This window comes from Scyliorhinus canicula, chromosome 1 (assembly GCF_902713615.1).
Source record: "Scyliorhinus canicula chromosome 1, sScyCan1.1, whole genome shotgun sequence".
Classification (NCBI taxonomy): Eukaryota; Metazoa; Chordata; class Chondrichthyes; order Carcharhiniformes; family Scyliorhinidae; genus Scyliorhinus; species Scyliorhinus canicula.
In genome coordinates, this window is record NC_052146.1 from 229,600,749 (window position 1) to 229,624,994 (window position 24,246).

General features: G+C 45.7%; 1 protein-coding gene across 8 annotated transcripts in view; it reads right to left on the minus strand.

The window, feature by feature from the left end:
* Window positions 1-24,246, minus strand: part of kiaa1841 (KIAA1841 ortholog) — a 224,543-nt gene that overhangs the window by 120,758 nt on the left and 79,539 nt on the right. For all 8 annotated transcript variants that reach the window (XM_038808965.1, XM_038808982.1, XM_038808974.1 and 5 more), the window contains one exon: window positions 12,552-12,704. In XM_038808965.1, the coding sequence (XP_038664893.1) occupies window positions 12,552-12,704 (153 nt within the window). The remainder of the gene's footprint in view (window positions 1-12,551; window positions 12,705-24,246) is intronic.

The window sequence follows — 24,246 nt, forward strand, 5'->3', positions numbered from 1 at the left end:
CAGTGACCCAAGCCGGGAATCGAACCTGGGACCCTGGAGCTGTGAAGCAACAGTGCTACCCACTATGCTGCCCACAGTTTGTATATCTTTCCCCTTAGAAGATAAACCTAACCAGAAATATAAAACAGAGAGTAAAAGTTTCCATAGATATTTTAAAAATAAAAAATTAACAATGAGGACTTTGGACCTTAAGAAAATGAGTCTTGGGAATTCATAATGGAAAATGAGGATAAGGCAGATGAATTAAATAGTGATTTTGCATCAGTGTTCATTATAGAGGATACAGAAATAGCTGTAAATCAGAAAATGAAAGGAAGGGAGGAACTTGAGAAAATTATCACCAGTGAAGTTGTACTGAGCAAATTGTTGGGTTGTGGGCTAACAGGTCGCCGAGTTGAGATACATTTCATTCTAGAGTCTTAAAAGTAGTGGTTTGTGGAACGTCTGGTGGTGGGGATGTGCTGAGTGGACACATGGAGGTGGCTCTCCTCCTTAAAAATTTAATTTAGGTAATTTTATCCGAAATAGCCCAACAGAACTGAGGAAAAAAGCATCCCCACACCAACCTCTTCAACATGCACAAAAAGATACAAGGTATTTTGAAAAGTACCAAACAACAACTGCAGCAGAGACCACAAGGAAACAAGAGGCAACAGGAGCCTGGAGAAACGGGCAAGGGAGACGGTGCACCCACGAGGCAAGGAAACTCCAGCCGCACCTAAACGATAGGGGCGAACAAGCCGTGCAAGGAACGCCCCCTCACCGAAGGGCGATTGCAGAAAGTTCCTCACCACAGACCTAAAGAAGCTCAAGGAGCACACAAGGCTAGGAATTCAGGCAGCAGTCAAGCTGGCAGTCACAGAAGCAGGTGGCCCTCGACAAAGCAGAATGGTGACGGGAGGCGCAGTGAAGCACAATCAGGGAGCTAGAAAAGGCCTCCACAGACCAAAGCAACCGATCATCACCCTAGAAGTAGAAATAACAAGGTTGTTGGCAGCCCAGGGATACCTTAAGGGAAGATCGAGGATCAAGAGAACCAGTCGAGGCGCCAGAACCTCAGAATATTGGGACTGCCGGAAGGAACCGAGGGCACGAATCCCACGGACTACGTGACCCAGATGCTGGGAAACCTGGTGGGAAAGGACAGCTTCCCCAGCTGCCAGAGATCGACAAGGCACACAGGTAGCTCCGGCCAAAGCCCAGGGCCAGAGAATAGCCGAGGGCAATAATCACGAAGGTGTACTAGTACCAGGAGAGAATCCAGAGATGGAACAGGCAGACATGAACCTGCAATTGGGAGGGACACCAGATATAAATTTACCAGGGCATTGGGGCAGACCTGGGCAAGCGCTGGGTCGAATTCCACAGAGGGAAGGCAGCCCTGTATAAAAGTGGGGTGAAGTTTGGGATGCTCTACCCAGCCAAGCTATGGGTAACCTTCTAGGGTAGGGAGCACTATTTTACCCCTGCAGAAGCGGACAAGTCTGTCCAAAAGAACGGGCTGGAAAAGCAGCAGTAGAAACAGAGGTGGAACCATCACTCTGAGAAACAGAGACTGAAAGACATTTTGTGCGGGACTGTACTACCTTGCTCTGAAACCGAAAGCTAAGGCACAGAAAGGAGAGGGAGAGGGCAGCAGGGCTCAGGAAAAAGGGAGTAAGAGAAAGAGGGGAGAAGGGAGATAAACATGGGCTAAGGAAAGGCTCAGACGGACCCGGGAGGGGGGTCCGCCACACTAGAAGGAAAGCTAGCACCAGGATGTACAAGCGAGGGGCACGGTGCATCTCCCTCGGGGGACAGAGCACCTGCCAACGAGGAGGGGTAAACAACACAAGACGGGGGACAAGCAGATGGGTTGAAAGGAGGGGTGTGGAGAACACTGGTAGGTGTGAGGAGGTGAAGAGGGAGGAAGGTACAGAACCGTAGGGGGAACAAATGGACCTGGCAACAGGGAACAATACGGCACTGCAAGCAGCCACTTTGGATGGTCCCCAAACAAAGGGAAACCCTAAAGTGAAGGTGCACACCCACAATGGCGTACACATGGTTGGCAGCCATGCTGGGTGGCCCATGAACAATAGGAAACCCTAGAGCGCAGGCGCTTGGCCTCATGGTGAGTACAGCCATTTTGGATGGCCTGAAACAAAGGGAAACCCCGAAGTGCAGGGACACATCCAAAAGGTAAGTATGGTTGATCCCGCATGAGAGGGAGGGGGGACAAGTGGCTCGTGAGATATGTGATGCATTGGTTTTAATTTTCCAAAATCCAAGATTTGGGGAAAGTTCCATTAGATTAGAAAATACCGAATGTAACTCCTTAGTCAGGAAGGGAGGCAGAAAGCAGGAAAGTATACGTCAGTTTGCTGAATATCCATCATAGGAAACTTTAGAAGCTATTATTAAAGATGTTATAGCAGGACATTTGGATAAATTCAAGGTAATGAGGCAGGTTGAAAGTTTGAGAAGTGAGATATATTCAATCACGGAATCTCTACCGTGCAAAAGAAGGCCATTTGACCCATCGTCTCTGCACCAACCCTCCGAAATAGGACTCTACCCAGGTTCAGACCCCACCCTATCCTCGCAACCCAGTCACCCCACCTAACCTTTTGGAGACTAAGGGGCAATTTAGCATGGCCAATCCACCTAACCTGCACACCTTTAGACTGTAGGAGGAATCTGGAGCACCCAGAGGAAACCCATGTGGACACTGGGAGAAAGTTCAAACTCCACACAGTCACCAAAGGCTGGAATTGAACCTGGGTCCCTGGCACTGGAAGGCAGCAGAGCCACCTCTAAGCCACCGTGCACAAATAATATTTGAGGTGAACAACATATAATATGATCTTTATTTTTGTCACAAGTATGTTTACATTAACACCGCAATGAAGTTATTGTGAAAATCCCCTAGTTGCCTCACTCTGGCCCCTGTTCAGATACACTGAAGGAGAATTCAGAATGTCCAAATTACCTGAAAGCTCATCTTTCGTGACTTGTGGGAGGAAACCGGAACACCCGGAGGAAACTCATGCAGACATGGGGAGAATGTGCAGACTCCACACAGACAGTGACCCAAGCCAGGAATCGAACCTGGGTCCCTGGTGCTGTGAAGCAACAGTGCAAACCACTGTGCTATCGTGCCGCCCTGAGGCATTGATGCGGCAATTAATAAAAAACTGTGGACAAGGCAGCCATAACGTTTGCATTAGTAATATTAATTAGAATTTGTTTTTAATTTACAGTGCCTAATTTTGCTCCCCAATTATGGGGCAATTTAGCATGGCTAATCCACCTACCCTGCACATTGGATATAGAACAGTACAGCACAGAACAGGCTCTTTGGCCGTCGATGTTGTGCCGAGCATTGTTCAAAACCAAGATCACGCTATCCCACTCCTGTTATTCTGGTATGCTCCATGTGCCTATCCAATAACCGCTTGAAAGTTCCTAAAGTGTCCAACTCCACTATCACAGCAGGCAGTCCATTCCACACCCTAACCACTCTCTGAGTAAAGAACCTACCTCGGACATCCCTCCTATATCTCCCACCCTGAACCTTATAGTTATGCCCCCTTGTAACAGCTACATCCACCTGAGGAAATAGTCTCTGAACGTCCACTCTATCTATCCCCCTCATCATCTTATAAACCGCTATTAAGTCACCTCTCATCCTCCTCCGCTCCAAAGAGAAAAGCTCTAGCTCCTTCAACCTTTTCTCATAAGACCTATCCTGCAAACCAGGCAGCATCCTGGTAAATCATTAGATTAAAATATTCTAGGTGTTTTCGGGTAGTGGGGTGAGACCCACGCAGACATGGGGAGAATGTACAAACCCCACACGGACAGTGACCTGGGACCAGGATAAAACCCGGGTCCTTGGAACTGTGAGGCAGCAGTGCCAACAACTGCACCACCATGCTACCCTCGTAATAGTCACTAGAAAGTAACACGGAGGTGAAAAGAGAGATTAGAATGGAAGCAAGAAAATATTCAGACTATCTGATAACACAAAAGAAAATAATAATAAGATCTTTTGCATGTAAAAAGGTAAAGGATTGCCTTGCCTAGAGCGTGGAACTATTTCAGGTTAAAGGAGGAAGTCGAATTGCAGAGAATCAAGGCACGGAGAAGATAGGGATTTTTTTGGAAAACCAAATGGTAATACAATATTGAGAATTTAGGCATACCACTGGAGATACAGAGCAGTTGTTAGACAATAATAGCAGCAGAATTAGTTCAACAACATACTAGAATATAGAGTCAAGAAGAAAGATAAAATTAGAAATTTATATAAAATACAATGATAGAAATATCAGGTCAAATTTTGTTAAAATAACTGAAAAGGCTAATGGTACTTGCTGTTATTGTTATTTCAAACGTGAAACTGATACATCATTAAAGACCAAGACCTAAATCTTGCTGTTAGAGTTACGTTGCTCTGCCCTTTGCAATACTTTTCTCACCACTGACAAAGCTTGAATAATAAAACAGAAAATACTGGAAATACTCTGGCAGTATCTGTGGAGCGAGAAAGAGAGCAAATGTCAAGTCGATTATAACTTCTTCGGAACTGAAGGGATGTCGAACTTGGAAGGCTTAGTTATTAATGATTAAAGGGGTTGACTTACTGAGAAGGTGGTGCAAGATATTTACACCCAGAAACAATGACCAGAGCACCTGCATGAATGGTGGATAGGCTTTTAGGCCCAGGCTTTCATGCTTCCATGTCATAATGGAGCCGAGTATCTGTCTCATTATTCCTGTCGCATTACCAGATACAGAATAGCCTGCTCCTTGGTTGGCTGTGGAACTTACTACTATGAGAAATTGTCCAGAATACACTCGATGAACTCCCAGGCTACTTTTGTCAATCTGATTTGCCCAATCTACCTATAGATTAAAGTCACCCTTGATTACTACCATGCCTTTCTTACACACCCCATTTATTTCTTCCTGTACAACCATGTCCTACTGATAAACTGCCGTTAGAGGGCTGTAAAATACTCCAACAAGTGACCTCTTACCTTTAATGTAATAGTCCTAATTTCTACGCAAACTGAATCTACATTTTCTCTTTCGAGCCAAGGTCACCTCTCATCACTGTGCTAATGACATCCTTAATTAACAGAGCTATCCCACCAGCTTTTCCTTACTTCCCATCTTTTCAAAATGTCAAATAACCTTCAATATTTACATCTCAGCCTTGGTCAACTGCGATCATATCTTAATAATGGCTGTCAGATCATATATATATTTATATTTCTCTCTGTGCTAAAAATTCATCCTTTTTTATTACAAATTGACTGTGCATTCAGATACATAGCCATTTTTGTACTCACCGGCTATATCTGCTGCTGCACCCTTACGTTGGTACTGTCTGTCCCTTGTCACACATAATTACTCAAATCATTACTCTGTTCTATTAGCTTGCTGTTTCCCTTTGATTTATTACATTTTCTCTCATATGATCCCTTCCCCCGCTTTTTAGTTTAAACCCTTTCTATCATCCTCATTAGATGACTCGCCAGAACACTGCTCAGGTGAAGACCATCCCAACAGTACAGCTCCCACTTTACTGATTCCAGTTGCCCATGCATAGTAACTAATTTATTCTACACCAGTTTTTAAGCCATACATTCATCTAATTTTTTTTTAATGTTTCAATTAAGGGGCAATTTAGCGTGGCCAATCCACCTATCACACATCTTTGGGTGGTGGGGGTGAGACCCACACAGACATGGGAAGAATGTGCAAACTCCACACATACAGTGACCCAGGCTGGGATCAAACCCGAGTCCTTGGCACCATGAGGCAACATTGCTAATCACTGCACTACCATGCCACCTCCCATCTCTATTTGCTCTATATATTCTCCCCCTCCCACTACATGTTCCTCTCCCAACCCAAATCAATGTCCTGGTGACCGGCAAAGCAGTTGTTTGAATTTGCATTCTTGGTTGCAAAGAACTGTGTCTATCCCTCAGACTATGCCATCCACAACAACGAGTGCATTCCTATGAACCCCCCACCACTTGAATGGCTTCTTGTGGTCAGTTTGCTTATCCACCTCGTTTTCATCCATACAGACTGCAATAGCCTCAAAGCTGTTGGGAAATTGCAACGGCGGAGGCTTTTTCGCTTCTACCTGCTGGGTCCCCATATCTGCCTCACTTACAGTCACACCTTCCTGTCTCAGACCACTGATAAATCAGAAGGCCTTATCCTGACTTCAGGTGGCGGCCATGACTGAGTGGTCGCATGAAGGGTGGCTGTCACATAAAATCTTCGACACTGGCCTTCTAACCTCACCAAAAGTACCTACAATCTCCCAGCCTAACCCCCGGCAACCGCACTGACAAGAAGAATGGGAAAAGTCAGCTGCCCAGTGAAAAGCCAGCAAAGACAAGGAGAGGGAAATCTCATCCTCGGAGCCGGCAGCCACAAGCAGTGGCACGGAACCAGGAAGAGGTGACCCCATAGAACTACCAGCGCAGACCCAAGCACTGATGAACAAGCTTACAGGCTTCATCACCTCCGAGCTCCAGAGACACAGGGAGAATTGATAAGAGAACTCCTGGCAGCCATCAAACAGCTGTGGAAACTGGGATAGCCCCCATGAGGGAAGCAATGGAACGGAGGAAGCCAACAAGTTTGTCCAGTAGAATGGACTGGGCAAACAGCGATAGAACGCAACGGCCAGAACGCGGGCTGAATAAAGATGAGGGGACCAGAGACGAACACAGGCAAAGGCATGGAGAAAGCGGGACAGTGGGGGTGGGGGGTACTAAGCAGACGGGGGTTAGATTGGGTTGGGCTGGACTGGTTAGGAGAGGACAAGTGTGGCGACGTTCACAAACGACTCATAGAAAAGGACATATCCCACTGGATGAGACCAGACCGAAATGGGGCGAGGAGATGGGCATGGAGATAGGGGGAACACTCTGGATCAAGGCACTGCACAGGATCAACTCCACCTTCTCTTGCACTGGGCTCAGCCTGATGCAGCTCAAGGTGGTGCACAGAGCACACTTCACCAAGACACGCATGAGCAGGATCTACCCGGAGGTGGAGGGTAAGTGCGAGCGGTGTCGGGGGAATGGTCCAACTACACCCACATGTTCTGGTCCTGCCCCAGACTCAATGAGTTCTGGACAGCCTTCATCGAGACTATGTTCAGGGTCATGGGGGACTAAAAAAAAAAAAAAAATTGCAATAAGAGGGTCCGAGGAGAGATTCCATGACACGTGGAAAAGTTCGCAAGCCTCTTCACGGATCAGTTCGCAACCAGAAGCTAGCTGGGGGGTTGAGGAACACAGTTAGGGAAGGGGGGGTGTGACAGGGAATGTTGCTGGATGGAAGGGAGCTCGCAAATAGTGCAGAAGAAACAGGGAGGACCACCCATAGGGAGGGAATACAAAGCTCACCGACATGGACTAAACTGGGAAAACGGACCGATCCATCTTCCCTTCAAAACTTAGGGGGAACGGAGTCCCCCCCCCAGCGAAACAAAGACAATTGGCAAGCGAGGGGAAGGGTCTCAGCAATAGATGGGCAAAGCTGGGTGCTCCAGGAAAAACCCTTCAAAATACTGTATAAACGCACACTATTGTAAATAATGTAAAATAGTACTGGGACCTCAGTCATGGACATGGTGACAGCGTGGGGCTCATGTCATGTTGGTTTTATTGTATTAACTTGTGTTGTTCTTTGTCTGCGAAACTCTGTTTTTAAATACAAATGCTAATAAAAATAGCTTTTTTAACAAGGCCCTATCCTAAAATGTGCGACTGCCCCCTGTAACAATGTGTCCGGTTACTCTCCCCCTCCATAATGCTTCATAATGTCTGCACCTCGACTTCCAGCCCAATGATTCTGAGCCAAAGTTCCTCAAACCACTGGTGTCCAGGGGCGCCCATATTCTACAGTTACAACACATTACCTGGTCTGCTATGTTTATGTGTTAATTTATTTTCCAAATTAATTTATAATTAAAATACCCCATAACTTCCAATCACCTTTTCTATTGCTAGTAAAGGCTACTAATACAAGTGAAACCTTACAATTACAAATAAATTGCTCAAAATTTCAAACAAAAAGCAGGCAAAATGCGGGTAATAGTAAGTAAAGTCTCAATAGTCCCAGATGACCATAGGCTGCTTTCCCCTTTGAGGGGGGAAAGAGTTGGCTGGTGATGATTTAACCTAAGGATCACCACACCTCAGGCGAAGGACAAAGTTGAGAATGCAGGGCCTTCATGAATAGCCTCAGCCGACATGGGAATTGAATCTGTGCCGTTTGCCTCGCTCTTCCTCATGAACCAACTGTCCAGCTAACTGAGCTAATCCGGCCCCCGGTGGGTAATGAGGCTAATACTGTCCATGTGGCATTTGATAAAGTTCCTCACAACAGACATTGAGCAAAGATAGAGCTTGTGGAATAGAAGGGACAATAGAAACATCCGCACAAAATTAGCTGAGTAAGTGGAAACAAAATACTAATGAATTGCTGCTTTTGGACTGGAGAAACATTTAATAGTGGAGTTCTCCAGGAATTGCTGCCAGCACCCCTGCTCTATCTGATATATATTAATCAATTTCTGGAGAACTCCACTGTTAAATGTTATATGGGGCACTATTTGAAAACTTATGGATGATAGGAAAGTATTGTGAACCATGAGGAAGATAGTGTAGAATTTCAAAAGGACATAAACAGCTTGTGGAATGAGCAGACAAGTGGAAAATTAAATTTAATGCAGAGATGTGGGAGATTCATTTTGGTAGGAAGAGCGCAGATAATATAAAGGGTACAGTTCTCAAGGAAGTACAAGAGCAAATGGACCTGGGTACATACGGACATAAATCGTTGAAGTTGGTAGGACAGATTGAGACATTGGTTAATAAAATATATGGGAACCTGGGTTTTTATCAATGAGAGACAGGATATGCTACATATTTAAAGTAGAGTTAGATATGAGAATAATACAGCTGACATAGAATCACAGAAAACTACAGTGCAGAAGAGGCCCTTCAGCCCATCGAGTCTGCACCGATGCACGAAAGGCTCTGACCTGCCCACCTAATCCCAGTTGCCAGCACTTGACCCATTGCCTTGAATGTTATGGCGTGCCAAGTACTCATCCATGTAATTTTTTTAAGGGTGTGAGGCATCCCACGTCTACCACTCTCCCAAGCAGTGTATTCCAGACCGTCACCACTCTCTGGGTAAAAATGTTTTTCCTCAAATCCCCCCTAAATCTCCCACCCCACACTTGTGTCCCCTCGTAACTGAATCTTCAACTAAGGGGAACAGCTGCTCCCTGTCCATGCCCCTCATAATCTTATATATAGGTCACCCTTCAGCCTTCTCTACTCCTGCGATAACAACCCAAGCCTATCCAACCTCTCTACATAACTTAAATGTTCCATTCCAGGCAACATTCTGGTGAATCGTCTCTGAATCCTCTCCAGTGCAATTATAATGTGGCGACCAGAATTGCACACAGTACTCCAGTTGTGGCCTCACCAAAGTTCTATACAGCTCCATCATGACCTCCCTGCTTTAGAATCTATGTCCCGATTGATAAAAGCAAGTGTCCCATATGCTTTTTTCACTACCTTAACTTGCCCTTCTGCCATCAGAGATCTATGGACAAACACACCAAGGTCTTTTTGTTCCTCGGAACTTGCCAGTGTCAGACCTTTCATAGTATTACTTCCTTGTCAAATTACTCCTCCCAAAGTGTATCACCTCAGACTTTTCAAGATTAAATTCCATCTGTCACTTATCCACCCATGTGACCATCCTGTGTATATCTTCCTGTAATCTAAGACACTCAACCTCACTGTTAGCCACCCGGCCCATCTTTGTGTCATCCACAAACTTATTGATCCTACCCCCCCCAAAGTCATCTATGTCCTCTGGCACCTCCCCTGTGGCCAGAGAGGAATTAAAAATTTGGGTCAGGGCACCGTCAATCTCCTCCCTCACCTCCCACAGCAGCCAGGGACACAATTCACCCGGACCTGGAGAATTGTCCACTTTTAAGCCCACCAATACCTTGTCATTCTCTATGACAATTGTTCAAGAACCTCACAATCTCTCTCCCCGACTTCCATAAATACCTCCTCATTCTCTTGGGTGAAGACAGATGTGAGATATTCGTTTAACACCCTACCAATGTCCTCTGGCTCCACCCACAGATTTCCCCTTGGTGCCTCATGGGCCCTACTCTTTCCCTGGTTATCCTCTTCCCATTGATATACTTGTTGACTATCTTGGGATTTTCCCTACTTTTACCAGTCAGAGCTTTCTCACATGTCCTTTTTGCTCTCCTAATTGATTTATTTTGTTCCATCCTGCACTTTCTGTACTCCACTAGTGCCTCTGTAACTTGTTCCAATCAAAAGCCTCTCTTTTCCTTCTCATTGTACTTCCTTTCATCATCCATGGTTCTCTGGGTTTGTTATACCTTCCTCTTACCTTAAAGGGAAAATGTTGGGCATGTACCGTCTCCATTTCATCTTCGAACGTCCCCCCCCCATCACTGCTTTTCTGTAGATTTCCCCACAAGTAACTCTTTCCAGTCTACTTCGACCAGATCCTGCCTTATTTTGTTAAAACCTACTCTCCCCAAGCCAAAACCTTTTTTTGCAACTTCTCTACTTCTTCGTCCATAACAAATTTAAATTGAACTATGTTGTGGTCGCTATCACTAAAATTCTCCCCATCAACCACCTGTCCAGCTTCATTTCCCAGAATTAAATCCAGCAATGCACCATCCCTTGTTAGAGCCTCTACATATTGAACCAAAAGGTTTTCCTGTATACATTTTAAGAACTCTACTTCATTTAAGCCCTTAACACGATGGCTATCCCAAATAATTTTGGGAAAGTTGAAATAACCTAATATAATGTCCCTCATTATTTTTACTCCCCTCTGCGAATTACGCACATATTTGCTCCTCAATTTCCTGCTGAATATCTGGGGGTCTATAATAAACACCTAGAAATGTAGTTGTCCCTTTTTTATTTCTAAGCTCTACCCACAAGGCTTCATTTGATGCTCCATCCAAGATATCATCTCTCCTTACTGTAGTAACTGTCCCGTACCAGACTCCCTGAACAGGCGCCGGAATGTGGCGACTAGGGGCATTTCAAAGTAACTTCATTTGAAGCCTACTTGTGACAAGCGATTTTCATTTCATTTAACTGATAATGCAATGCCACCTCCTCTTTTACCCCCTCGTCTGTCTTGCCTGAAGATTCTATATCCCAGGATGTTGTGCTGCCAATCCTGCCCCTCATTCAACCATGTCTCTGATAGTTATTATATCATAATTACATGTACAAATCATCGCCCTTAACTCATCCATTTTATCTTTAATACTCCTGGCATTAAAGTAGAGGCCATCCAGCTTTGTCTTACTCCCTTGAAACTTATTGACACCTATTACCGCTGTATTCCCTCTGACCTGATTGCTTTTCTATGTCATACTGTATCCCTATTCAGGTATCAGTCCGCGTCTCCTCTCCTGCCAAACTAGTTTAAACTCTTCCTAACAGCACGAGCAAACCCGCCAGCAAGGATGTTAGTTCCACTCTGGTCTAGATGTAGACCGTTCTGCTTAAACAGGTCCCATCTTCCCCAAAAACGGTCCCAGTGGTCCAGGAATCTAAAACCCTCCCTCCTGCACCAACTCTTAACCCATGCATTCAACGTGCTATTCTCCTATTCCTGTACTCACTAGTATGTGACACAGAGTATTACAGAGATTACAACCCGCGAGGTCCTGGTCTTTAGTCTATTGCCCAGCTCCCTAAATTCTTGATGCAAGACCTCATCCCTGTTCCTACCTATGCCATTGGTACCAACATGTACCATGACCTCTGCTTTATCACCCTCCCCCTTCAAGATGCCATGCAGCTGTTTAGTGACATCCTGGACCCTGGCACCAGGGAGGCAGCACACCATCCTGGAGGCTTTTTCACGAGCACAGAAGCACCTAGCTGTGCCTCTGACCATGGAGTCCCCTGTGACTATTGCTCTTCTGCGCTTTGACCCTCCCTGCTGAACAATAGAGCCTGCTGTGGTGCCACTGCTCTGGCCGCTGTGTTGCTTTCCCCCTGATAGGCCATCTTCCCCACCCAAACATTATCCAAAATTGTAACCTTGTTAGAGAGGGGACAGCACGGAGTAATACTGCACTGACTGCCTGCCGTTTCTAGCGGTCACACATCTATCTGCCTGCATCTTGGGTGTGACCACATCTCTATAACTCCTGTCTATGACGCTTTCCACCATCTGCATGCTCTTAAGTGCATCCAACTGCTGAAGTTTGAGAAGCTGCCATTGGGTACACTTACTGCAGATGTAATCATCTGGAATGCTGGAAGCGTCACAGGCCTCCCGCATCTCACAGTTAGAGCACTGCACCTCGCTGGTTGACATGTCATGATGGAATAAATGGTCTCCTTCTGTGCTGTAAATGTTCATCGATTGATATAATTTGAGGGTATTATTACTTACATTTTTTATCTAGTCTTTCTACTTACTGTGCTTGTTTGAAGAGGATCAAACCGTAGTACTTTCTGCTTGCAGCAAGGGTAGAACCCAATGCCAGGAGTGGGCAGCTGGTTGTTTATCGAAAGATACATTATTTGTTCTGGGTGATACTGGCAATGGGAGAGGTCAGTGCATTGGAAAACCTGAAACAAATTGAAATGGTAACAATATTAAATAATCATTTTTGTTCAAAGAGTTGGAAAAAAAACATTTGTGAATTACTTTTGCTTTACAAAATAGTAATTCATCTTTTCTATTTACTTCAATTGAAATGCCGCAGTGGCGTAGTATTATTGCTAGTAATCCAGAGACCCAGTCATGCTCTGGGGACCTGGGTTCGAAACCCACCATGGCAGATGGTGAAATTTGAATTCAATAAAAACAATCTGGAATTAAAAGCTTAAAAGGTGACCACGAGACCATTGTTGATAGTCATAAAAACCCACCTGGTTCACTAATGCCCTTTAAGGAAGGAAATCTTTCATCCTTACCTGGTCTAGCCTACATGTAGCTCCAGATCCACAGCAATATTATTGACTCTTAAATGGCCTCAAGAATGCGCAATAAGTAGTGGCCTAACCAGCAACACCCATATCCCATGAACAAATAAAAAAAGATAAAACAGACATGTCCAAGTAAAGTAAGCGATTTAAAAAATTAGTAAATGATGAAATGCTGAGTAAACTGGGTCAACATTCTCTGAAGTTTAAAAGAATGAAAGATACCTCATTGAAATATTCAAGATTGTGAAGGAATTTGAGAGGGTAGATACTGGAATATATTTCCCTGGCTGGGGAATCTAGAACAAGTGCACACATTCTCAGCATATGGAGGGCAACCATTTAGAACAGAGGCGAGTTTATCTAACCTCGCCTCATAGCTAATACCCTCCATACCAGGCAACTTCCTAGTAATTCGCTTTTGTACACTCTCCAAAGCATCCACATCCTTCTGGTAGGGTGGGGACCAGAATTGTACACAATATTCCAAATGAGGCATAACTAAGGTCCTGTACAGCTGCAACATGACTTGCCAATTTTTATATTCAATTCCCCGACCGACCTCTCGTTTTAGAATGGCCCTCTCTTTTAGGTATCGGATAGTGTTCCCTTTATATATTCGCATTTAAATCTTTGGGATCCATATATATTCAAAGATCATTATTTCTTTTTTATTACACATACCATCGAATTGACCCTATGTGTTGGCTCTTCAAGCTTTTTTATAATGGCAAGACGTGAGATCCTGTCTAATTTTGTCTTTAGACGGTCACGTAAGGGCCTCACGGTAGCATGGTGGTTAGCATCAATGCTTCACAGCTCCAGGGTCCCAGGTTCGAATCCCGGCTGGGTCACTGTCTGTGTAGAGTCTGCACGTCCTCCCCGTGTGTGCGTGGGTTTCCTCCGGGTGCTCCGGTTTCCTCCCACAGTCCAAAGATGTGCGGGTTAGGTGGATTGGCCATGCTAAATTGCCCGTAGTGTAAAGGTTAATGGGGGGATTGTTGGGGTATGTGGATTTAAGTGGGGTGATCATTGCTCGGCACAACATTGAGGGCCGAAGGGCCTGTTCTGTGCTGTACTGTTCTATGTTCTATGTAATGGTGCTGGAACTCTTCTCCGGGCATGTATCACCAGGTGAGCATCCTTCTTTAATTGAATCTTGTAAGTGCACAGTAAAACACCAAACTTCTGGAAAAGCCTGCACAATGGACTCCACTGATTCACTGTGTGTGCTCAGTGCACTGTCAGTGCTATACACTCTTCTCACCAGCTCCAGTGATCCACACGTTTCAACACCTAATGACGATTCACGACCTTCAGCAACAATCGCAAATTTTAATTTGTGCACTTTTTTACATGTATGTCCAATTCACACATTCCAATGTGTCAATTTTCTGACCATTATAGCTCTTCAACAAGACTGGTTTATTCAATATTCTCGCTTTTAATTGCAGTCTTGATATAACTGATTCTTGAGGTTTGGTTTTGCTCCTGTATCTAACTTTACACTGATAAGGGACCGATTTACCAACAAAACTGCACATTTGTCCTTTGTCATTATTCCAGTATCAATTTGTTCTTTTCGGCAACATTTTATTATTTTTGACTCTGATGGCCCTGTCTTCATCCGAGACTACATCAACAAAAAATGTGCCTTCCAAATTAATGTCATCAATTGTATTAATCGACTTCCCTGCATTTTTTGCTCGTGAAACATTGTTTCGCAAAATGATTTTTTCCTTTGCACTTGGTGCAAATTGTGCCATAAACTGGACATTACCTCAGTAGGTACCGGTTTCCAATTTATGCATGTAATAGCTGCTTCCGCTGAGCTTTTAAAATGGCTGCCACTGCCATGCCACCTATGGCATCGGCATCGCTCCCAATTTTCACGCCTAAACTTTGTGCATTGAATGTGCTGATATGTTGCGCAGCTAGTACACTAGCATGGCAAATCATAATTGCATCTTCTAACTGAAGCTCATTCTCCAGTAAAAGACATTTATGCACCTTATCTTCATTTATTCCAAAGACAATTTGGCTGAGGATTTTAAAGTCGCAAAGTTACATGTTTGTGCTTTTAACTTAAGGTTGGTAAGAAAGTTATCAAAGTACTCGCCCATCTTTTGCGTATGCGTTCTAGATATAGATAGTATATATATATATATATATACATACACACATACAAAATCGCTCAAAAATTTCATTCTTTTTAGCAGACAATGCTCATCAAATTTTTTTTAATGATGGCATCAAAGCTTTTACTCTCGTTCTCTTGTTCATATACGAAGGTGTTATAATACTCAATCGTCTGTGGGCATGCTACCGTTAGCAATAACGCTATCTTTCTTCATCTGGCTCAGCCTGCAATCCTCGAGCTACTACATAGTGTAAACTGTAGTTTAAATGCGCACCAATTGCCATCAACATCACCGGTTACTAGAAGTTGTTCTGGTGTTTTTAAACTATCTATCTTCTTCTTCCACTGGTGTTGCATTTTCAGAGATTTTTTTTTCCTGACGAGATTGCTATTACCTTCTATGTTCCATAAAACATTTGCGTCCTTCAAATCTTCACACTTCTGACCTTTTATTTTTTGACCTCATACCTGGTACCATGTTACGTTCTTGTGCAGAGACCATCTAGTTCAAGACTATTTAATTTTATTATAGTAAAATAAACTGTGGGTAGGAAACTAATGCTATAAAACTTTAACTAATACAAACCCGACTGACCACGATGGTTTCTCCTCAAGACTACCCCAGGCTGTAGTGTCACGTGTTACTATTTACCTGACACCTACTAGTCGGAGTCTATACATATTTACGCATACATGTATTTATGCATATCACTCAGCATCAAGGCTATATATATATATATATATATCTGTTGCAGTAATGTTATCAAAAACCTGGGTCAAGGCAAATGTTGCAGTAATATATTTTTTTTAATGCCAGTTTAACCTAGTGTGTCTGCAAAGGATGCAATTAAGATACTGTAAAAGTGAGATCATGATTCATTCCAACCAGGCATTTGTTTAAAAAGAGAGGGCGAATGGAATTTTGTTATGATTGCTAGAGATTCCATGGAGAGTAGATTATTTGAGACATTCCGTTTTGATTCAGGTGAGCAGGTCATGGGGTCTGAGTGGGATAAAGATGATGCATCTGATGCGAGGCGCCAGGTCTGTCTGTAGATTTGCAGTTTGGCAATCTGCTGGGAGCTTTAAGTTGAGCAGCAGTTTTTTCCCCAAATGCTGTAAGGTTGAGCAGTAGTCTGACACAGATAGAAGTACTGCAGGCTATTTCCCCGAAAGGGTCGTGCTGTTTAGCTCACAAGGCTAAATCGCTGGCTTTTAAAGCAGACCAAGCAGGCCAGCAGCACGGTTCGATTCTCGTACCAGCCTCCCCGGACAGGCGCCGGAATGTGGTGACTAGGGGCTTTTCACAGTAACTTCATTGAAGCCTACTCGTGACAATAAGCGATTTTCATTTCATTTTCATTTCATTTATTCATGCAGTCTTTCCAAGCAATGTCAATACAAGTGTACAGCAAGTAACCCTGTGTTTGCTAACTTTATTTGTGAGTGGCTTTTGGCCTGCGATGGGCTTTGCTTATTTGGAGATGGAGAAGAAGGTGTAAGGTTTTATTTTATTTTTATTCTCCTCCTTTTTTCACATTTTCATTAAATATTCACCCACCAACAAATAATCAACAATAACAAATACAATGGCAATACAATGGCAAACCCCCGGCCAACAGGGGATCCACCCACAAACAACGCCCAACATTTTAAATACACAAGAAAGAAAAATAATCGAGAATTCATAATCATCCCGTACATAATCACCAAATCCTATACATTCCAAACCCACCCCAACCCATCCACCCCCAATGTTCAATATGATCCAATTATTGAATGTGTATGATAAACAAGTCCGTAAGTTGTTGAACCCTTCCATCCTTCCCCTCAACTCGAACATCACTTTCACAAGTGGTAATACTCCAACAGGTCCCCCCATCACGCTGAGGCGCAGGGCGGAGAAGCTGACCTCCACCCCAACAGGACCCACTTTCAGGCGATCAGCGAGGCGAAGGCAAAGACATCTGCCTTCGCAACCGCCTCAAACCCCAGCTGGTCCGACACCCCAGATGTGGCTGCCAGAGGACCTGGATTGAGCCTCATGTGCGCCACCCTCAAGATTACCCTGAACAAGGGCAGCACGGTGGCGCAGTGGGTTAGCCCTACTGCCTCATGGTGCTGAGGTCCCAGGTTCGATCCCGGCTCTGGGTCACGGTCCATGTGGAGTTTGCACATTCTCCCAGTGTTTGCGTGGGCTTCGCCCCCACAACCCAAAGATGTGCAGGGTAGGTGGATTGGCCACGCTAAATTGCCCCTCAATTGGAAAAAATTAATTGGGTACTCTAAATTTATTTTAAAAAAGGATTACCCTGAACACCTCCCTCCAATATCCCTCCAGTTTTGGACGGGACCAAAACCTATGAACGTGATTTGTGGGGCTCCTCCCATATCACTTACATACATCCTCCATCCCCTCAAAGTCAACTCATCCTCGTTCTCGTGAGGTGTGCCCGATACAGCACCTTCAACTGTATCAGCCCCAACCTCGCACATGAGGTTGAGGTTGAGGCATTCACCCATCCTCCAGAGCACCTCATACCACACCCCCTCCTCCATGCCCTCCCCTAACTCTTCCTCCCACTTTGCCTTAATTCCCTCCAGTGACAATTTGTCCCCCCCCCCCCCCCCCCCCCCCCCCCCCCCAGAATCTGCCTATAAAATCGGCGACACCACCCCCTTCATTCCCCGTTGTAAATACCTCCTCCAACAATATGGAGGCCTGGGCTATCGGGAAGCTCTTTCCAAGCGAAATCTCAGACCTGCATATATCTAAACATCTCCCCCTGCCCCAACCCATATTTCTCCCCCAGCTCCACCAGCCTCGTAAACCGGACCCCCAGAAACAGATCCTTTAACACCCAAATTTCCCTCTCCTCTCATCTCCAATAACTCCCACCCCGGCTCAAACCTATGGTTCCCCCAAATCGACATTTCCCTCGACCACGTCCATAACTGCCTCCAGAGCTTCAACGTCGCCACCATCACTGACTTACCGAATATTTTCCCGGGGCCATCGGGAGCGTCGCTGTTGCCAACACCCTCAACCTCAACCCCCTGCACAGACTCTCCTCCATTCTAACCCATTAGGAGACCCTCCCCTCTGATCCAGCTCCTCACTTTTTCAGCATTTGCCGCCCAGTAATAATATAGTAAGTTTGGGAGACCCTACCCCCTGCCTGCCGTCCTCTCTGCAACAGCACCTTCCTAATGCTAGCCACCTTCCCCACCCCCCCCCCCCAAAATAAATGAGGTAATCATCCTCTCCACTTTCTTAAAAAAAGCTTTTGGCAAAAAGATCGGCAGGAACTAAAAAATAAATAAAAACCGCGGCAACAAATTCATCTTCATTGCCTGTACACGACCCGTCAACAACAGAGGAAAACCATACTACCTTGCCAGGTCCACCTACACCCTCCCCACCAAACTAGTAAGATTAAACCTACAGAGCACCCCCCACCACCCCAACAGTCCTGTGCCACCTGCACCCCCAAGTATTGAAAGCGGGTTGCCGCCCTATGGAATGGCAGCCCCGCCACCCCCACTCGGGACACGACAAAATATTTGTTTTTTGTCCAAATTGAGCTTATATCCCAAAAAGAATCCAAACACTCGAAGCATTTCCAGTATACCTCCCACCGACACATTCGGTTCCGACACGTACAACAGCAAATCATCTACGTATAAGGATACCCTATGTTCCCTCTCTCCCCACACTATCCCCCTTCACACCCCCGAAATTCTCAACACGATGGCCAAACGCTTAATCACAAGCGCAAACAGCAGCGGGGACATAGGACACCCCTGTCAGGACATCCGTCAGGTCCCTTGTTATTGAGCGAAATACCCTGAACTCATAATATTCGTGCAAACCCCCGTCCTCGGCTCCCTGTATAATAATCGTACCCACAGCATAAATCGCGGCCCAATCCCTAACCGCTCTAAAACTGCCATCAAATACCCAACTCTACCCGGTCAAACGCCTTCTCGGCATCCAGCGCCACCACCAACTCTTTCTCCCTCCCCTCCACCGGTGCCATAACTATATTCAATACCCTCCCAATATTCGAAAAAAGAGATGCCTCCCTTTCACAAACCCCGTCTGATCTTTACCCATCACATTTGGGAGCTACTCATCCAACCTACCCACCAACACCTTCGCATCCACATTCAAAAGTGATATGGGCCTATACGACCCACAATCTGCCGGATCCTTATCCTTATTTAGCAACAAGGAGACCGATACCTGCCCCAAAGTCTGTGGCAACACCCTCTTTCTCTATTGTCTCCTCAAACATCCCCACCATGAGCGGCGCCAACTTATCCCTAAATTTCTTATAGTACTCCATCGGAAACCCACCCGGCCCTGCTACCTTCCCCGACGGCATCCTCCCAATCGTGTCCTTTATCTCCTGCTCCCCTATAGCCTCCTCTAACGTGGCCTTATCCTCCTCCTCCAACCTCGGGTATTCCAAACCATCTAGGAATTCCTACATCTCTCGATCCTCCCCCAGTGGCTCCGAACTATGCAACCTCTCATAAGACTCCTCAAACACTATTGATCTGGTCCGGATCCGCCACTAACTTCCCTGAACTATCCCCACCTGCACAATTTCCCTCGCCGCCGCCTTCCTCCGAAGTTGGCCTGCCAGCATTCTCCCCATACTCATCGACTGCTCCCCTCAACCGCCTCAATTGGCATACCGCCTTCCTTGGAGACATCCAATCAAAGCTCGTCTGGAACTCCTTCCTCTTCTCCAAAATTGCCGGAACCAGATCCTCTGTATACCTCCGGTCTACCTCCAACATCTCGTCTATCAATCTTTGCCGCTCCACCCTCTCCTCTTTGTCCACCTTTGCCTTAAGCGATATCACCTCCCCCCTCAACACCACCTTCAAAGCATCCCATACCACCACCTGCGAACCTCCCCCATACAATTAAACCCCACGTATTCCTCAATTACTTTTCCAATCTTATCACAAAACCCTTGGTCCCCCAACAACCTTACATCCAATCTCCACCCCAGCCTCTGCACTGCCCCTTCTCCAACACCATGTCCACCCAATGTGGCGCATGATCCGATGTTGCAATTGCCGAATATTCCGAGCCCTTAACTCCTGCCGGCAGCGCCTTCCCCATCACAAAAACAAAATCTATCCGCGAATAGACCTTATGAACCAAAGAGAAAAACGAATACTCCTGCTCCCCCGGGGCAAAAACCTCCAAGGGTCCTCTCCTCCCAATTCCTTCATAAGTGCAGTCAATGAATTCGCTCCCCCCCCCCAACTGGGCAAGCAACCGCGGCCGCGACCTGTCCAATATTGGTTCCTGCACCAAGTTCCAGTCTCCACCCACTATCAACTCATGTGAATCCAAGATGGAGGTAGTCCCCCATACCTTCTTCACAAATCCTAGTTCGGGCCATACAGTCTTACCAACGCCATCAACCTCGCCTCCAATGCCCCTGTCACTATCACATACCTACCTTCCTAATCCGCTACCACTTCCACCATTTGGAATGCACTCTTTTACTAACCAGGAATACTCTCCAATTGCCTGGATGAGTGCAGCTCCAACACCATTCATGAAGCTCAACACCATCTGGGACAAAGCAGTCCACTAGTCTGGCACCTCATATACCTACCACCTTGAACTTTCACTTTCTTCACCACCGACACACAGTAGCAGTAGTGTGTACCAGCTACAAGATGCGCCATAGAAACTTTTCAAGCCTCCTTCAACAGCATCTTCAAAATCTGTAACCTTTCCCATGTAAAGTACTAGGGCAGAAAATGCAAAGGTAGCTTTATCCAACAGGTATGAGGGGCTTGCTAACTGTGTGGATGAGGAGAAGGAGCTCAAGGTGGATGATCAGACTGACCATATAGTGAAGGATAGTTGTTGAATTTGATGTCGAGACCAGAAGGCTGTAGCGTGCCTAACTGTAAGGTGAGATGTTGTTCCTCCAGTTTGCGTTGCGCTTCACTGGAACATTGCAGCAGGCCAAGAACAGACATGTGGGCATGGGAACAGGATCTTTTGTTAAAATGGCAAGCACCAGGAAGGTCAGGGTCCTGAATGCGCACAGACCGAAGATGCTCAGCAAAGCGATCACCCAGTCTGCGTTTGGTCTCTCCGATATAGAGGAGACCACATTGGGAGCAACGAATGCAGTAGACCAAACTGGAAGGGATGCAAGTGAAATGCTGCTTAACCTGGAATGAGTGTTTTGGGCCTGGGAGGTTAAGCATGGAAGAGGTAAAGGGGCAGGTGTTACACCTTCTGCGATTGCATGGGAAGGTGCCATGGGTGATGGGAAAGGTGCTGGGTATGGTGGAGGAGTGGACTAGATTGTATCGGAGGGAACGGTCTCTGCATCTTTCGGTTAGGCACGCTACAGCCTTCCGGTCTCAACATCGAATTCAACAACTTCAGATGATCAGCCCCACCTCGACCCATTTGTTTTCATTTCATTTTAACTGTATTTTACCATTTCTTTCTTTCTTAATATACATTTAATTCCCCCCCCCCCCACCCCACCTTATCCACCTTTCCTGCACTTTTTTCCTCTTTGCTTCCCCTTCCCCTCCCCCCCCCCATACCTACAGTTCATCCTCTGATGTTAGTTTCCCTGCTGTTTGACCTTTCACATCTTTTATCCTCTCTGGGGAATGCCATTAACACTCTTTCCCCTTGGTATCTGTGGCCATTAGCACCCGGTTTCCCTGGGTTTCTGTGGCTATGACTCATCTTTCATTCCTCCTCCACAGTATAAATATTTCCAACTTTCTCTGTCTGTTAGCTTTGACAAAGAGTCATCGGACTCGAAACGGTAGCTATTTTCTCTCCCTACAGATGCTGCCAGACCTGCTGAGATTTTCCAGCATTTTCTCTTTTGGTTTCAGATCGCAGCATCCGCAGTAATTTGCCTTTATCCACACAACACGGATGTGAGGTTGGAGGTAGGCCAGGTTCAATGCCCCCATGGAGGACGGACTTCCCGGCCAATAAGGCATTCTGCGAACGGATATCACAAGCCATAAACAGGTACGTTACCAACAACCAGAATGGGAGGTCTCACCCTCCACATTCTAGGAGGCACTGAAGGCAGTGATAATGGAGGAAATTATTGCTTACAAAGCACACAATGATAAGAAAGAAGTCTTACAACACCAGGTTAAAGTCCAACAGGTTTGTTTCGAATCACTAGCTTGCGGAGCACAGCTCCTTCCTCAAGTGAATGAAGAGGTAGGTTCCAGAAACATATATTAATATAGAAAAAGTCAATGATGCAAGACGATATTTTGAATGAGAGTCTTTACAGGTCCAGACGGAGCAACTGGAGAGAGGGATAATCACAGATTAAAGACGTGTGAATTGTCTCAAGCCAGGACAGTTGGTAGGATTTTGCAAGCCCAGGCCAGTAGACAACGTTGGCCGAGTCACACGAGTGAGAACACCACCAGACCACTTTGTACCTGAACAGGCGCGGAATGTGGCGACTTGGGGCTTTTCACAGTAACTTAATTGCAATGTAAATGTAAGCCTACTTGTGACAATATCGCTGATACCTGTAGCCACCTGGGGTGGCCACGTCCCGATTCCAAAATGGACACTCGCAAAGACTGCAGGGAAAAACGGACAATACTAGAGAAAACAAGCAGGTGCAAGGTTTCCTGTGTATTAAGATTTGCAGAACCCAGACAGAACTGAAACCAATAGCCATTAGCATATTAATGAGCTATCTCCAGGGACAAAAAGAAACATTGAAATAATCGAGACCAGGACAGACTCCCTGGTGCCAGTGGGAGCTAAAACAAAGGCAGGCCAACGGCCACATAGGGCCCGCCCAACGATCAGGGAACAACGCCGGTATTGGAGAAAATCAATACAAACGATTGGGACATGGTTCAATTAATTGGGACCAAGTCCAGGCCCGCCCAGAAGGGCGCGAAACCCCTGGGGACTATAAAACAGAGTCCCCAAGGTCAGTTCACTCTCTTCTCTTACCCCCACTCCTCTCCATCTTCAACTTGGCATTTGGCTCTCAGCGACGAGAGGCTGCCAAGCACCAATCGAGTAAGTCTAAGGTCAACGCATGCTACGAGATAGACGCTCCTAGCTACTATCCCGTACTCGTTCGAAGCCAGCAGTATCAGAACCGGACAACGGCCATTGTTCCTCTGACTGAGTGGGCCACTCGAAGCTAAGTATAGGCTTTTAGTAGTAGTTGTAGTTTAGCAAGTAGAGTTTATGCATGAGTAATAATTGACTGTGTGTGTAAATAAACGTGTATTGATTTCAAACTTACTAACTGGTGTATCGAGTCATTGATCAATACTTGGCTTTGAACCCTGTGGTGGTATCAGAAAGATACCTGGCGACTCTTGAGCAAAGGTGATTAAAACAGAGCAAATTAAGGGAAAGCATAACGAGCAACATACCCAAAAAGGGCAAAGACCCAACTGAGTGCAGGTCCTACAGGTCCATCTTGCTACTCAATGTAGATGCAAAAATCCTGGTAAAAACCTTGGCTAAACGGCTGAAGATGTGAAAGCTGAAGGTAGTTGCGGAGGACCATACGGGCTTCGTCAAAGGCAGGCAGCTAATATCGAAAATCAGGCGCCTGCTGGCTTAGCATAGTGGACTAAACAGCTGGCTTGTAACGCAGAACAATGCCAGCAGCCCGGGTTCAATTCTCGTAACGGCCTCTCCTGCGTCGGAATGTGGCGACTCGGAGCTCTTCACAGTAACTTCATTGAAACCTACTTGTGACACTAGCCGATTATATTATTATTATTATAATGACCCCCTCCGGGATGAGAACACCGGAAGTAATCATCTCCCTGGACACGGAAAAGGCCTTTGACAGAGTCAAACGGAAGTACCTCAATCAAGGTACTGGGACGGTTTGGGTTCGGGCAAGGGTTCACCTCTTGGGTAAAACTACTGTACAGCGCTCCCATGGTGAGCATACAGGGAAGCACCACCAGCTCTAAATACTGCCAACTGTACAGGGACAAGAGGCAGGGATGCCCGCTGTC